A 16,260-nucleotide genomic window follows, 5' to 3' on the forward strand; every position below is an offset into this window, starting at 1 on the left:
GCCCCGACGAGGACGGCTCCGGGAAGTGGCCCGAACAGTGCTCGCCTTGCGGACAGTCGCCGGCTCTTCGGTTTCTTGGCTACGATCTTCGTATCTGGTCGATATAAAAATTGGGAGTGCTCAGATTGAGCAAATCCTCCGGTGACATGGGGACCGGGGAGGTTGGAGACCTCTTGCCAGCTCTGGGCGTGTAACCTCGAGAGGAAGTGCGTCCTCGGTCACCAGACCGCTCACGGGAGCCGCCCTTGCGCGTTGCGCTGCTATCACGGGTCTTGTTGCGTCCCTCCCGGCTACCGCCCCGGGACTTCGTCTTGGCAGCCTCAAGGCTGCTGATGTAGTCGTCCAGGCTCTTACCACCTTGATGGCTGCGGTGGCCCCTGGCAACGCTCGAGGTTGCGGAGGCAGAGGTGGTGGAGCTGCCAACAGACGGCGGGGCACGGCGTCTGGTCGGCCAGTGGAACCGAGTCGACGACGTGACCGACTGCTCGGGCGACGTGACATCGCTGCCCATGGCGTTCTCCATGGATTGGAGCTGCAGTTCGAGTCCGTTGGGCATGCGCTCGCGGGGCCCATTGCGGCTCCTTCGGCCACTCTGCATGAGCATCGCCAGGGAATCGGGCGAAGGAGACGGCGGTGGGGCCTCCTTCCTACGGTGCGAGTTCTTCATCATCATAGGACTGGCTGTAGCTGCTCTCTCCAGTGACATGCCCACGGCAGCATATCCGTCGTCCATGGAGCTCTTGGCGTTGTGGCCGGGTCGGGCAGGAGAGTCAATTGGCGGGGTGAGGGCATCGATCCCGGCGGGAGGCTGTGCGCTGGACTTCTTTGCTGTGTTGCGCAGATTTGCATCGCTTGGCATCTCTCCGATGGAAGGGAGCCTTCCTCGGCTAAAGTTGCTGGTCTGCGAGCGCGCTGTCGTCGGCGTGTTGAATGCGCTGCGGCTAGAGGGCCTGAGGAAGGCAGTCGTCATGTCTTCGGCCCTGGGCGAGATGGCCGACTCAGCGATAGGCGTGACGCCAGCTGCGATCGGTGTCTGGCCGCCATCGTTGGATGCGAAGAACTTGGACTTGGAGTTCTGGTCGCCAAAAGATGTGATGAGTTTGAGCGCAGATGTCTTGGCAATGCTTCGTTGAGGCCCGCGGTTCAGACCAGGCGGTGACAGGGGAGGGCTAAGAACCTCAGGGATGCTGGGATTCACGGCTGTGTTGATGCTCTGAAATGTCATCTGCTGTGCCGAGGGCGAGGTCCACGGCTCATCTGACTCCTTGCCAGAGCAGGCAAAGCTGTTCATTCAGTGTTAGTACAAGTCACTCAAGTTCGCAATCCGGATAACTCACCATCGGATGGCCAGTTGCTGGTGCCCATGCTGGACAGCCCATTCTCCCCACTTCTTCACGATCTGCGCTTGCCGCTCCCACACTGACGGGAAGAAGAGACAGGTCAGGATCAAAGCCTCCAGGAACTTCTTGTGCGAGATGTACACCTCGATCGCATCAGTCTGGTCACCCATTCCAATCATGATTGTCACTGCCGAGTGGATATCACCGTTCTCGAGGAGTCGTTGGACATACGCCAGACCCAGCTTGTGCTGTGCTGCTGTGCCACCTATGCCACTCAACGCCAGAAGCATCCAGTCCGAAGAGGTCATGTTCTCAGCGTTGGCCGCCATGACGTCTGGGTCGATGTCGCCCAGCCATTTTGCGAGCAGGATTCTGCTGGGTGTCCCTTGTGGGTGGCGGCCCATCTCGTCGCGCACTAGATCTTCCGCCTCCTTCGTCCACCCGAAGATCGTGCACAGCATCTGCCGTCGGAGATCGTCGTTTGTCAAGCGGCTGCTGTCGACCATAGGAGGCCTCTTGTACGGGACATCACTGAGACGGGTTCTGGTATACTTGAACAGATCCACGACCCTGGAATCTTCGGGACTTCTCGGGATCTCATGTCGCAGACGAGACGGCCTGTGTCGAGACCGGCTTGTTGACGATCCCATGGAGACAGAACTCAGGCTGCTCGTGGAAAATGACGAGCTTTCACGTTTGGGCTTTTCTTGTGGGAAGGTCGAGGATCGAATGGAGGAGCCAGCGGAGATGTAGGTGTTGTCTGTCATCCCGCGGGATCGGAGTGACGATTGATACCGTCCAGGAGTTCTTGAGCTGGTGGATGAGACATCAGAAACACCACTCCGGCTTGATGCTGGGCTTGCTGTGCGATACTGGTCCTCGTCCGACGACAGCTGGTGGTTTCCAGCCCTGGCGATCCTGGCCATTGGCGGCGCGAGGTCTTCATCGCTCTCGGAAATATCTGCGCTGATCTGTATGGAGCCCATTTCTGAGTCGGACGCAGTGCTTGCTCCTTTTTCTTGCTCCTCAATTGACACCGGCGGAGAAGGAGGAAGCAAGTTAGCAGGGTGCTGAACGTTGGCTACCATCATCGCGGGAGCATTCAGGTCAAATTGCTGCACGGTGTTGTTGGCGGCGATGGTGAATAAGCTGGCTCCCGGGCCGTACACCGCAAGTCCCTTGGTGTGCTCCAAAGTAGGGATCTTGTCAAATGTTACATGCTTGGTCCGCACATCCCAAGACAGGGTTTCGCTTCGAGTTCAGCCAAGTCAGCATGAGACCCAGTGGAAAGCAAGACCGTTGGTTTGACTTACGATTCGCCGTGTTGGATGATTCTTCCATTTTTGGACCAGCCCATCCAGTTGGGACCGGCCAGGGCGTTCTCCGATTTCTTAAGTATGCGCACGACCTTTGCCGGGTCCGCGCTGTTGTAAGCTTTGGATACACTCCAGACCCTCAGATCGCCGTCGTTCGTCTGGACAGCCAGCATATCCGACTTCTGCCGCGAGGAAGAGGCATGCCAACTCAGTGAAATGATGGGAGATGGCGCTCTTGACGTGGTCAGGTTGTGCAAAATTGTGAATCTCGGCTGAAGCGTCGCAATCAGCAGCGAGCCGTTTTGATATCTGTTAAACGCAGTCAGCAAGGATGTTCTACACATGATACGCATGGGTCAGAACCGACCCTATCGCGAAGGTTCGGCAGTCGGCTGAAGGTGCCAGCGCTGTTACTGCTATCTGATCAATGGTCCGGGCCGAAATGTGCTCTGATGTTGTGGGCTCGAAAAGGATGATATTTCCTTGCGTGTTGCCTGTTGCTTTTTGTTAACCAGACTCAAGGGGCCACGAAAGACATGTTTCAGGGCCTGCACTCACCGAACGCAACATTGCCATTCCTCATCCAGGCGGCAACGGTCAGGTGCTCATACGAAGCGAATCGTGCAACTTCTTCACCAGACATTATGTCCCACACTATCGCCGTCTGGCCCGCGTCATAACTGACCACTAGCCTCCCGGCTCCCATCTCACTCTGGTTGTCGACGGCCAGAATCTGCACCTCGTCGTCATGGCGGGAGAACCTCCTTTCTATGGTCAGGGTGTCATGGTGGCAGCACACTACCGAGTTACCCTGGGCATAGAGAAACATGGAGGCAGTGGCGGCAGTCGGGTCGAAATATCGGAGTATTGCGGTTGGCGACATCTTGAAGTCGTCCATTGCCGTCCCTTTACTCCTCGAAGACAGGGGAGTCGAGGTCGAGCGGCCCCTCGACGGCCTGGCTGAAGTGGCCATGCCAGACATGATATGCTTCGTTCGCGGCCTTTGTGTAGCGGAGGGTTAGTCGGGATGCTGCATCAATCAGGAAATATGTCCCACCCTCGGGGTAAGTTTGCGCTGATCCCGAGATTCTCGAAGAACTCACGAAACCTGGGCGCACAAAAGATGTCTCACATACCAGCGGTAGGGTGAGAAGCCCTCCGAGAAAGCGTCGCAACGAACTAAAGTCGGGCGGTGAGGCTACACAGTTCGACCTGGGATCATCACATGGAACACCCAGCTGCCCGTTCCCGGACGAGTCCGTCCTCCACGTTCGTTGTCTCAGATATGCCGAAAGCCCAACCCAGTCTGTTGTATGCGGTGAGGACCTCGGTAGGAAAAGGGCGGCTGCCGTGCCTGGGGATACTTGTGTTGCGTGGGCAGCGCGTGCGCTTTTTTTTTTTTTTTTTTTTTTTTTTTTTTTTTTTTTTTTTTTCGTTTTTTCTTCTTTTCCCTTTCCCCTCCTTGCGGCTCGATGCCGATCACGGGATGGAATCGATGATGGAGAGGAACGAGGAACAGAGGAAATTAAGTGACAAGGTGTGAAGGGGTTGTGAGGTATTGCCAGGTACGTCTAGCCTCAGGTTGCACGGCTTGGATGGTGGACGTCCGTTAGGCGCAGGCGATATGTATGTGAGCGGCAATAAGACTGTGGCAATAGGTTACCCGCCTCGTGGGCGGAGCGGCAGGATTCAGGGTGTGCCGGGCGCTTGTTCTTCGCAACGGTGCTATTATTCTGCTCTCGCCGATGAGGAGTACTGGTCCCATCAGAGTGTCGAGCAGAATTCTTGGAATGCACGGGGTTGCAGAAAGTGCAAGAAGCATGCGGAGGGAGAGAGGAGAAAACGCATCAAGAACGGCGCGAGGTGTGGGATGGGGGTGTGGGATGGCAATAAGTCGAGAGTTCAGCGCCTAGAGCGACAAGGCCTGGCCTGTCAATGGACGATCCGGGAAGGCATATAAAATTAGAGCCGTGGTGGCCCATGAGAGAACTAGCGTATAGAGAAGCGATTGTGAATCTGGAGCGGGTACGGACCGGCTCATCTGAGGGTCTAGCTCTGCATGTCGACGGAGAACCCAGGCATGCTACAAGGATAGCGACGAACCTATGAGGGCGCTGCGGACGGCAAGGGCACCAAGGTCAGGAAGTCATGGCTCGCCGAAAGCCAGGTGTGGAAGCATCAAAGAGGGAAAAGCCGGTGACCGTGGGCATGGGAGACGCAGTAGCTCTCATCCTGGTTGGCCGGGTGTATAGGGTACATGAGGGTGTGCCATAATTAGCCTCCACTTGTGCGGTATCCTCGCTGTCGATTCCAGCCTATTGCTGTCACCTGGGCTGCAGGGCACATGAGATGATCGACCCCACGGCCAATTGGGCAGGAAGGCCGTCTGCCCAAAGCCACGATACAACTTGAGTCGTGAGCCAGTTGCTTGCCTGCTCCGGCGAGCTGGCGCGGTCAGTCTGGAGGCCTGCTGGGACGTGTTTGGAGGCGGGCGAAGGACGGACGATGGCCGCAGGCGCCGTGCAGAGAAATGTCCTTGGTGCGCATGGCATGTTTTGCGGGTCCCCCTCCTCACGTCCAAGAAGGATAGGCAGGGCACGGCAGGGCAGGCAGGTACTACTGTATAGGCAGGCAGTCCATGTGCATGCTTGGTTGATGGTCGCGTCGTACAGTGTGTCTGGGCCGTCCGTACCTGACATGGATTGCTCCAATGTCAACCTCCCCCAAGACACCGCTTCAAGCCAGCCATCCAGCCATCCAGCCATCCAGCCACACAGCAATGACGGGTGTCACAGACGCTTAGATGGGCCACGGCGAAGGGGCCAGGACAGGTATCCACTGTACCGTGCTTGCGCCGTCATGGCAGGGCACGGCTGGTACTGTATCATAGTGCATGGACTACTATGTATGTAGGCTGGATATCATATCATGTGAGATGGGGTTGCAGGCCGCCTCCCTCTGTCCAAGTTTGCCGGCCTGCTGGCAGTGACGAAGCGACGGCGGACTCTTTGTTTCAGCACGCTAGGTCTCATCAACAGGCCTCGCCTCGTGTGGTCCCGGGCACGTTGTCTCGTCGAGGGCACGTTGCTCGCCTCGCGGGGACAGACGGACGGACGGGCAGAGAGACAGAGACAGCGACGAGGTGAGCGAGTGTACAGAGTACATGGCAGAGAGTGCGGGGAGGGGGCCTTGGTGGCATGTTGGCATGCTGGGGCCATGTACTGTCCATGCCCATGCTCATGCCCGCATGTACAGGCGGCCAGACGTGCAGACGTGCAGGCGGTACAGCGAACGAACGACTGTCTGGATGCAACCAGATGATGGCCGTGGAGGGCCCAGAAAGGGTTGAAGTCGAGCAGAGCGCTCTCAGTGGCCGGGAATTAAGCGCCGACTGGCGTTCCGGCCCCGCTGGTGAGCATCTTGTTTGCAGGGAGGTGGGGACGGGATGCCAATCACCGTGCAAGGCCGCCTTTTCTCATCACCTCGACCGGGGTCCTGCAGGGCCTGCACCCGCAGGGATGTCCTGGCTCCCTCATCTCCCTCGGCCTGCCTTCCCTCAAACCCTGCCCGCCGCCCTTGCCCTATCAATCAACAAGGCCGTTGTTTCCATCGTTGATTGATCCGCTCACTCACTCACAATCAATTTCATCAGTCACCCATTGTCTGCCACGACTCGGCCGCTCGCTCCTTCCATTGCTCCTCCCCGGTCGTCCCCGGCTCCTTCCCAGCCCTTGCTAACCCCCTCCGTTCCTTGCCGAACCTCGGAGCTGACTGATTGATCGACATCGAACCTCGAGTTGACACAATGCCAATGCCATCGCCTGCGTCCACGCCGTGCCATATCAGCTGGTTCAGCGCCACCAGAGGTCCCTGCTGAGATCGAGGCCTCGTGACCATCGTCGAGCTCCCGCGCGGCACGATGCTGACCGTTCGTTGATCATCGCCGTTGTCATTGTCATCGTCATCGCCATTTATGCTGGGGCTGCGCCTGCGCCTGCCGCTGCGCCTGCCGCTCTGCTTCAGCTTTCATCATCCAACCTTGGACCCCGGTTGCCGGCACAAATGACCAACAACCCACAACTGCCACTCGTTCTACTGTGTATCGACATGGCCATGATACCTGCCTCCTGTCCATCGGGCGGTCATGTCTCGCCCCGTCCACTGACTGGCATACACTGCTGCTGACACTGCAGCCAGCTGCACAACCACTCGTGCATCTCTCACAAACCCTTTACCACCACATCCAATGGCACAGGGTATATTGCATTCCGTGGGTGTCTGCTCCTCCCGCACGGCTTCTCCAGCGAACAAACACGGCAGACACTGCCACAGATGCCCACGAGCTCTGCCTGCATGTCTCGCCGTCCATCTTCAGCTCCGGGTCCAGCTCCAGCTCCAACTCCAGATCTCCAGCTCCCCGGTGTCATAGAACCCACCGCTCGCCTGCCCGGTACCGCGGTTGCCACGGTGTCTCTGCATTTGGCTGCATATCACCGCATTCAACTGCATTCAGGAATCTTGACAAAGCCACAAAGTGGCCAGGGGCCAGTCATGACACATCCAGCCTATAGGATGGCTTCGCTGGCGGCCCTGAGCACACAGACACCCTTTTGTCAGCTTGATTTAGATTGAGACGCCCACTTCGCCCTGCCATGCAACCACACAACACAACACCATTGCCGTTTTCGACGAGGGACAGGCGCAGGCCCCAGAGGGTGCCCGCCCAGACTGGGACCCTGTGCCTGGTGTGATAAAACAGCCGAGCTGTTTCTGTTTATGCACCGACAGACAGCCACCTGGAGCTAATAACATCGCAGCTCCTCGCCGGTTCCATCAAAACGCCCCTGGCCCAATCTTCCGGTGTCCACGCCGGCGCCGGCTTCTCAACGGTTGGCCGCTAGCTCCCGGCACCGACGAGCTCCAGAGCCGTCTCGCTGCTGCCATTCGTTCTCGTCGTGGGTTCTCCAGGGCGCTACCATCTCGGGGCAGCAATCCGAACATCGCGGACTGCGCCGTCCCCTGGGCCTCACCTCTACCAATTGACTTTCCACGGCCCGCTTCTAGCTCACAATCTCATGCAATGTTTCTCAAGACACGTTAGTGCGTGTGCCCCTGCACGGTATCAATGTCCCGGCTCAGCATCCTGGTCGACAGACCGATGCTGAGCAAAGCACGCCTCTGCCCTCCATCTCGCTACGCCGTTTGTGCAGGCGTGCATGGAGAACTACGCCCGCATGGGCCCTGGAGCCACGGCAAGCTGATGGAGTGGGAATACTTTATTTTCCTCTCGTACCTTGAGCACACTTATGCATTGCTACCTTGTTCGGCGTGCCCTGCAGGACTCGGGGCCGCTAGCACGGTACCCCGCGGCCACCAGGTGAGGTTATTTCTGGTGTATAACTTCCACACTCTGCTCCCCCGGGTTGCGCAGGTTCTCTGTTGGCTGCCACACGTTCCAAGGCCGTTCAACAGCCATCCCGTCGTTGTGTCAAAGACAGCGCCCAGACCATTGACCCAAGCCTGGGGTACTGGCTCGCTGTCCCACGTTCAGTGTGTGGCTCATTGACATGCCCTGCGGTTCTGATTCTGGGTTCCGCAGCCTGTTGCCCTCTCTCACAAGCCCTGACCAGACCAAGTTGGTGGTAACACAGCTTACAGTGCTTACATGGTCAATTGGTCGGTCAGTAAACTGTCAGGACAAGCACGTTTGGACTAGACTTCTTTTGGGTGCACATGAAGTGGCACGACGTGCCACAGCATAAAGCATCGTCACTCTGCCTACATCAACCCCACGTATCACCAGCGCGTCCCATTGCGTGCTCAGATCAGCTTCTTCCCGTTGGAGAGAGCCGATCCTGTCCCTCTAAGCCTCGTTTTCTGCACTTGTGCCTTGTGTGCCTTGCAGCTCGTCTGCTCGAATGCTGTTCGACAGATTCTAGAAATATCAAGCCTAGTCTGAGCACGGCTGAAGCTAATCGTATTACGTAGCTTCTCATGTGTTTCAGAAAGAAACTATGACCAGATGCATCGCTTGTCTGCAACACTCAGCTTTTAGACCATGGTGGACACCTCTCAAGCACCTCCAAAATGGCTCACAAGAAGCTCGGAGACGAGGTGCTATGATGTCCACGCTCAGGCCGGCGATCACTAGCATCAGATGTCCCGTTGGCAATCCCAGGAACACTCTCCTCCTGGCGCAACCCACACACGATATCGTCCATCCATTCTCGATAACTATATCTCGCTTCGGTCTTCGGGAAGGACCTGGCGGGACCGAGAACCTGCAGGCTACGTGCATTCACCCTCCATCCTTTGAGGAGTTTAACCTTGTCTCCTGCCGTTGACGCGCGGGGTGTACGGCACGGAGCCATGTCGTACAGCAAGTTGAACAGGGGCCCGGCCATTGATGATGGGACATGCCGTCCCAGAAAAGCAATGATTTCTGCAGGCCGCTGCTGCTCTGACTTGGTAGAGAATTCTGCGCAGTGAGCTGGCAATTCAATGGCGTCAAACATTCTTCTTTTTGAATTTTTCTTTTGGAAACGTGGCTGCCGGCGCTGTGCCCGCTGTGCCCACGAGACACAATTGGCGATTTCAGGAATCCCCGATCATCCCAAGACTCCCTACCATCGCATTGGGTGGCCGGCAACTTTCACTCGCAGGGTAGCAAAAGCTTCCCGAGGTGCATCTACGCCTGGCCGGCCGGGGTAGTCCCGTCGAGGGGACCAAGGAGCTCACCTTCCGGGATAGGAGCTCTTCTGCAGCCGTCTGGTCGAGCCTGTTGCCAGGATGGGAGCTCGTCGTCCAATCTCGCCAATGCCCACCCTATCCCCTGCCAACCACAATGCAGAAGCTGACGGCATGTGCCATCCTGCAGACACCTGAACGTCCTGAGGTCCGAAGGGAAAGATTGTGACTACTGACGTCTTGACAATTTCTCAGAATTAGCCATCACGACTGCTTTTGTCGGCAGGACTGGCGGGCAGGCAGGTAGGTGCCTTTGACGTCTGGGTTGCCCGGCATGGGTTTGACAATCACCACCCACTCGGTCGTCGGTGGCTGCGGAGATTGCCGCGTCACAATCTATAGGATATCTGGTCCCGAGAGTCCTCCATTGACAATTGGATCTCCCATGTGATGACTGTCAAGGACAGCACGCCACAATCTGACACTCTCGGACCTACCTCAACCCATCACCCCGCACATCTTGCAGCTTTCGAGGCTCGTCAAGTGCGAGTGGCTGATGGGCGTCCCGCCCCAGTCTCAAAGGTCTGGACCCAACTCGTCAATTGGGATCCCCCCCCCTCGAGTCCACGAATAGAAAATGGATGTGTCTTGCTCGTGGGTTGGTTGCATGAGGCATGAATATGCATGCTAGTGGTGTCTGCATGCGACCGGCAAGCGACTTTTGGGGATTGCTAGGCTAGAGGACCAGCTACGAAGACTGATGGCTCTGCCGTTGTTGCACTAGACGCAGCCCTCCCGACTGCGACGTTGGGGGATTTCCGCATTCCGCGCCTGCTCGATTATATCAAGTTCCATTAAGAACTCCCCGGATCTCATGGGTGCCAGGACAGAAAGAGACTGCGAGATTGCCTAGACCAACAAGCCAGGCAGGACACCACTACACATTGTGGCACACCATCACGCTCGATCTTCAACTGTAGCAAATCCACACGGTCGATGTAGATACGGCACACAACGGGCCCAGGAATTTGTGACCCTCCATCATCTCAGGTGGCTGTCCGGCCTAGATTACCTCACACACGTTCGACGTCCTGGCGTCGGACTTGAACACGAAACAACAAATTGGATAGTCGGATTGAAGGCGAGTGTCTTGATTGGGTTTGGTTTTTTCTTTCTTCAGAGTCATGCAACGGGAGCATCACTCTTAGTCCGGAATCGGCGACATTGTCTTGTCGAGGAGCTCAAAGCTGTTGTCTTGTGGTGGCTGAACATGTGCCTGCAGCTCTCCTGTGGTTCCCCAAGGGGCATGAACCGTGTGGTTGGACAACAGCTACCTAATCACTGTGCATGCCGCACGCCCCTAGTTTCAGTGCTCGCTTCAAGTCGACACCGATTCATGCCATGCTCCAAATCCCAAGTACCAGTATTCGCTTCGGCGTCGAGATACTCAAGCTTCCATGATTCCTGAGTGCTACTTGATAATGGACACAATGGGCATCCATGCGATGAACGATACTCATGAATCAACAATTCACACCTGGCACTGGATTTGCACCAAGATGCAGATTTGAACATAGCCTGCTACAGTGTACAAAAGAATGTTGGAGTTTCACATTCTCTTTCGCTCGTCTTTCCAGCCCCAAATGAGTGCGTCGCTCCAAAAGTTCATATCAATTTCTTCCGGCTCCTCCGGCCCATACCTCAAGTCAAGACTGCCCTGTCTCATTCTCAGGCACCTGTTTCTGAATTTTCTTGCTTTTGCAAACAGGTGTAAAATTGTGGCTGCTGGACTGCTGTGGTACAGGCGGGAGGCATCGCTCTTGCGTGGAGATATGCAGCAGACAACAAAAGTTCACAACCAGCCAGTCCCCCAGTAACAATTATGAAGAAGGATGGTAAAAACAATAAGAAAAGAGTTTAAAGACTGTCACAATATGGATTTCTTCGTAGTGTGCGAGGTCGCATCACTGCTAAAGCAAGCTCTCCTCTTTGAGAAAATCGACGTACAGTTGCGGTATGTCGACGAACTTGGATTTTTGCAAGATCTATAGCTTTCTCGCAGGCATGTTTCGGAAGCATGGTTTTCGTTCCCTCACAGACCGTCAACGCTTGAGTCGGCAAGCCAGCACTGTAGTCAACTCGACACACCTGCGCAAGAAATTTGGGTGGAGACGTGATGATGTTGACAATTGTGATTATTCTTGATCTTATATTGAAGGATGTGTCTAGCTGGTATCGTAGTTTTTTATGATCATTAGAAACTGAAAGTGAAAAAGACGTTTTGTCTACGAATAATTGTGTCTCCAAACCCGTTTACAGACAACAGGCAACGCACAGGCGCTCGTTGCCCGCTTTCATCGAATTCATACAACCTCAGAATGAAGATTACTCCCAATACCGCTCTTGTATGTCACTCTCTCATTATGGTGAAAAGAAGCCAGTCGCTGATGGCTTACCTGTCCGGCTTGACAGACCAACAGTAATACAGCAGTGGGCGACTCTGTACATGTCATGTACTTCTGTGGCAAACACCAAGAATGTATCAACCTGATTCACAGATGGGTCGGTCAAGCTGTCGATTCTGGTTACCAGGGCCATAGCGGGAGTGAATAGTGCGGAACATCAACTGCCACATGCTAAGCTACTCTGTCTCTCCAGGATGATGCCTAGATCATACTCGCATGGATGGTGGTCAATTCTAGAGTTGTCTTTTGGGCAACTTGCAAAATACTTTGCTGATCAAATGACAACATTCAGAGCTTGGATTACATGCACGCGCTCCAGCGTCACTTGGCGAAACTGCGTAAGTGGCCCCAAGCAGATCATCATACTGAGAACGTGTGCTGATTCAGTGTTTTCCGGTGTATGTGATCCCAGCGACCTGTTTTGTACCGACTCTTCTAAACTCCAGGTGGAATCTGGACACCCTGGATTATGAGATGGGAGAAACCAGGATGAGGAATGACGAAAAGCGCAGTAGCCTACCGAGAGACCCTGAGGGGAATATCACTGATGAGCCATGCGATACATGCCAACCGTGCTGCAGATTTGATTGGCAATGGTAAAGACCGCCTCAACGGAAGCCGACGCGATCTCCACCAGGAGATGAGTCGAATGTGGGGATGGGCCAGGTTAAAAAGTCTTAAGGGGGGTGGGGGAATATGCTTATTAGGAATAAGTTTGACAGGGCGTTACAGGTAATTTCGTGACATCAAAAAATGGCACGAATGGCAACAGGGTCAAATCTGAGAGAAAAGTGATAGCCCTCTGAAGCCGTCGGTACAACACCTTCAAGGCGGCTTGATCTTGACCAGGTTCACAAGGTGGTCAAAGGTGAATGTTTTCGGGTATTGAGCCTGCGTAAGAGTGATTCCCCGTATATTACATGACAGTATTAGATGGATACCTGCTCATACATCTGATTACATAGCTACCAGCTCAGCGATGATTGTTAAACGGGCGATCAACGGTATGAAGCTTTGACTAACTCAAGCAAACATGGTCTCTGATAGTGGCCGGGACGATGACACAGACATTTGGGAAGAGCCTGGTAAAGTGTCTGCGGGTTCCAGGGTCGCATATAACACTGCCTATTTTGAGTCCTTTTGTATTGGACTTTCTTGATGGTACCACAATCTACTCTTGCGAGATCTATGAAACGAGATCGTGGTCGATGAAGGCATCTAAGGAATGCTCAATAGGGGACCAGGGCCCGCAACCAGGAAGGAACAGGTAATGGATCGTTTCGCAAGCCAGGCGCTCACTTCCTGTTGCTAATGAACTTGATAGCCTGATACCGGCGAGGTTGTGATACAGCTCAGCGGCGGCTTGGGTCATGCACGAAACATTCCAGCCTCGGAGCTCTTGGCACAGATGAAATCGTGACAAAGGGCGGATCGGCCATGAGACTTTCTACAGCCAGCCCCCTGGGTCCGCCATCAACTTACTCAGTAGGCGAGTCGAGGCGGACCCCCAGGCCGGAAGAAGTCGTCTCTGACATCGGGCACAACCACGGCGGCACTCGAACCGACGCTGGGTACGAGGCATGCGAGGATCACTGCCTGATCGGAAGCAAGGCGGGTAGCTGCGCCCATGCCCTCTGCCCGTTGGCGGACCCCGGGGAGGCCTGTGACAGCCCCCATCACATTACGAGCCTGATGATTTTCGCCCCTCAGCCCCGGTATTGAATTTGGCGTGAAGGGCGAAAACAACAGACGAATAAGCCAACAGGCACTTTGGGCCCGGCCGTTGCCCAGGATCCCGGCCAAGGGTGACATCTGCAGGCTTGGCATGTGACTTACGAGCGGCTTTCCCGATCCGTGCGGCACGCTGGGCGAGGACGTTGAACAGGGCCTGACGGGCCAGAGTGGCTAGCAGGCATGTTGACGGCTTGCCATTGATTGTGATGACAGTGGGTGGCGCCGGGGACCAAGGATGGTTGGGACGAAGGATGAACAAGCACACCCTGATCAGCGGAAGCCCTGGTCGGAAAGGATGCCGTTAGCGCCCAGGATGAGGAATTCGGCGCCAAAATGTGACTTGTGTGGGAGGTACCCTCCTTAATCATGCCATCGAATTCACAGGCTGTGGCATTACACTCAGTGGGTGCTGGATCGTAGTTATCGCAGGTACAAAGCTGGAGAGAAATCATTGTCAACTTCACCCTGGCTTTTTTAAATCGACCGATGAGAAACATCAACGGCAAATCAAGGGCGGCGTTGTTTCTGGGCTCTACTAGTAACCTTGAAAGATTATGATCTCCAATCCAGACTCCCAGAAGCCCAGATGTGAAGTCAAAAAGCGGATTTCCGTCTTTGCGTTGTTTCTGAAGAGCGTAGTAGTCCGAGCTCATTCCTAGAACCATTTGTGTCGTAAGTAACCATCACCGCTGGCCGCTTCTCGGCCTTGAATTTGATAATCTACCGCAGCAGATGCACATTATCCCGTTCCTCCGACTCGTTATGCCGTCTGGATTCCATTTATGGATCATTCTTTCGAGAGGACCGGAAAATTGAGTGGATGCCAATGGGTCCCCCGCGCAGCCTCCGTCTGAAGTCTGTGGACAGTCACCGGATTCCATGTCGCCGTCCGCGTCTGAATCATCATCTTTATCTCCTCCACTTAGGCTTTGCATGCCAGACTCGTAGTGCACATCTTCCTCGTCAACATTTCTTTCTGCCGCGACGATCAGGCGTTTCCATCCGGGCCAAAGTATTTAGACCCGCGCCTCCAAGAGCTGAAAAGACCGGCCGGCAGACGGCCGATAAAATCCGACAGCTTGATGAGATGCTCGTCGTCGATCGTCTTTGGATCGTCTTCCATGAGCAACGATTTCAGGCCAACTAGGGCATAGCCGGTAAGCCGCTCAAAAGCGACGCACCTGAGGCTCCAGACATCGACTTTTGGCCGAACCGGAAGTGTAAGGATCGTTTCCGGTGCTCTCAGGGCTCGAGGCGTTGTGATTTTGGTCGGGCTTTCGTTGGAGCGGAAGGCTGCTCATACGTCGCAGCGCCTCATTGCATCTGCACGCAAGATAAGCCCGTCTCCAGGATGATAGATGATAAGGGAGTGTTCATACTCACAGCCACCGAGGTCGGTCAGGTTAACAAAGGGTTCAAGCTCAGTCGAGACGCATTCCAGGAGGCCTGCGGAATGGACTAGATAGGAATGTGCCCAGAGGTCAACCTTGCCGTCAAACCGTTGTGATGATTCTCGCTCGCCATGTATCTGCTGCAACTTCTCAATGGCGCCAGCTTTGCAGTCCTTTAGTGGACGGGGATGCTGACCAGCATGTTTTCAGGAAGGACCTTCTTGGCGAGTTGTAAAGGGAAGCATTGATAGAAGTGATCGTCCCGAGGTTGGCCAAATTGACACACTGGTGAGCGACGGATAGTGGTTGAAAGGCCTGGCCCCAGGGGCTCAAAGACAGGCAGTTGTTTCGACCATTAGGCCCTTCAAGTCAAGCTGGAAGCGTCCTCGTAGCCCGACGAAATAATGGGAGGTGGCTGAATCTAATGCCACCTTGGCCAGCTCGTTGTACATATGCAATTGCCTTCCGAGGGTAGCCGGGTCAAGCCTCACGAAGGCAGCCTTCATTGCCACCAAGTCGTTGGAGCTGACAAGTTAGGGCGTTAGCCAGCGAGCTGATAGCTTATGAGGGGCCAGGAAGAGATCAACTAAAAGACCGTCAAGAGCAAGCCACACGGTAGCGAAGGAGTCGTGTCCGGTTTACGGATCACGCGGAATCCGCCGCTCGAAAAGGTGTCACTGAGTTGGACAATGTGATGGCTTCCCAGACGGTACTACTCTCCCTATTCACACATAGTGGCATTTTCATGGAAACAGCAGCCGACGTAGCCATCGGCAGACTCTTCAGGCTACGGCGATGGGGCCCGGCTTGAGGCTCCACCTCCACGTCTCTCAACCTGTACTTCATTCTCTATCAAGCAGTGATGGCATCTTGTGTGCGAAAGACTTGGCTAAATGTGTCTGTCAGAGCAGTCAGTCTTCCTCGAGCTGGGTCCATTGGCTATGAAGTAGGAAAAGCAACACCTAGCCGCAAGCGCAATGTCCTTATGTACCAGAAGCCTCCTAATGGAATGGAAATGTGGTGTCCCCGTGTAACTGAAGACCTCGGGACCCGCAGCCAAAGTCCGCAGTACGTTCAACACCACCTCCTCCGGCAAATAATACCCTGCCAGAAGAGTACAGCCAACAAGAGTTGATCTTCACCGTGCTTTGATCAATACCATATCCAAGCTCAGCTTTCTTGATAAGGCTTTGACAAGGATGCCGCATTTCCCCGAGGAGCTGGAGTAGAATCAGCCAGGTACTCGCCAACAACCTCTTGCTCCAGGCCAGGCCCACCGTAACACTTTCAGTTGATACAACGAATCACGAAGCGATTGAGAACCCCG

General features: G+C 55.1%; 2 protein-coding genes across 2 annotated transcripts; both read right to left on the minus strand.

The window, feature by feature from the left end:
* Positions 1-79: 79 nt before the first annotated feature.
* INS49_011676 (uncharacterized protein) lies at positions 80-3,539 on the minus strand (the record flags this gene model as incomplete). Its single annotated transcript, XM_043172387.1, has 5 exons — positions 80-1,283; positions 1,338-2,591; positions 2,654-2,965; positions 3,024-3,150; positions 3,215-3,539. The coding sequence occupies 5 exons, from the start codon at positions 3,537-3,539 to the stop codon at positions 80-82; spliced, it is 3,222 nt and encodes a 1,073-aa protein (XP_043024132.1).
* A 9,950-nt stretch (positions 3,540-13,489) lies between these two features.
* On the minus strand, positions 13,490-13,994 carry INS49_011677 (uncharacterized protein; the record flags this gene model as incomplete). Its single annotated transcript, XM_043172388.1, has 3 exons — positions 13,490-13,497; positions 13,645-13,824; positions 13,898-13,994. 3 exons carry the CDS (start codon positions 13,992-13,994, stop codon positions 13,490-13,492), a joined length of 285 nt encoding a protein of 94 aa, XP_043024133.1.
* Between the last annotated feature and the right edge of the window lie 2,266 nt (positions 13,995-16,260).

The sequence above is a fragment of the Diaporthe citri genome, assembly GCF_014595645.1.
Source record: "Diaporthe citri strain NFHF-8-4 chromosome Unknown scaffold_5, whole genome shotgun sequence".
Classification (NCBI taxonomy): domain Eukaryota; kingdom Fungi; phylum Ascomycota; class Sordariomycetes; order Diaporthales; family Diaporthaceae; genus Diaporthe; species Diaporthe citri.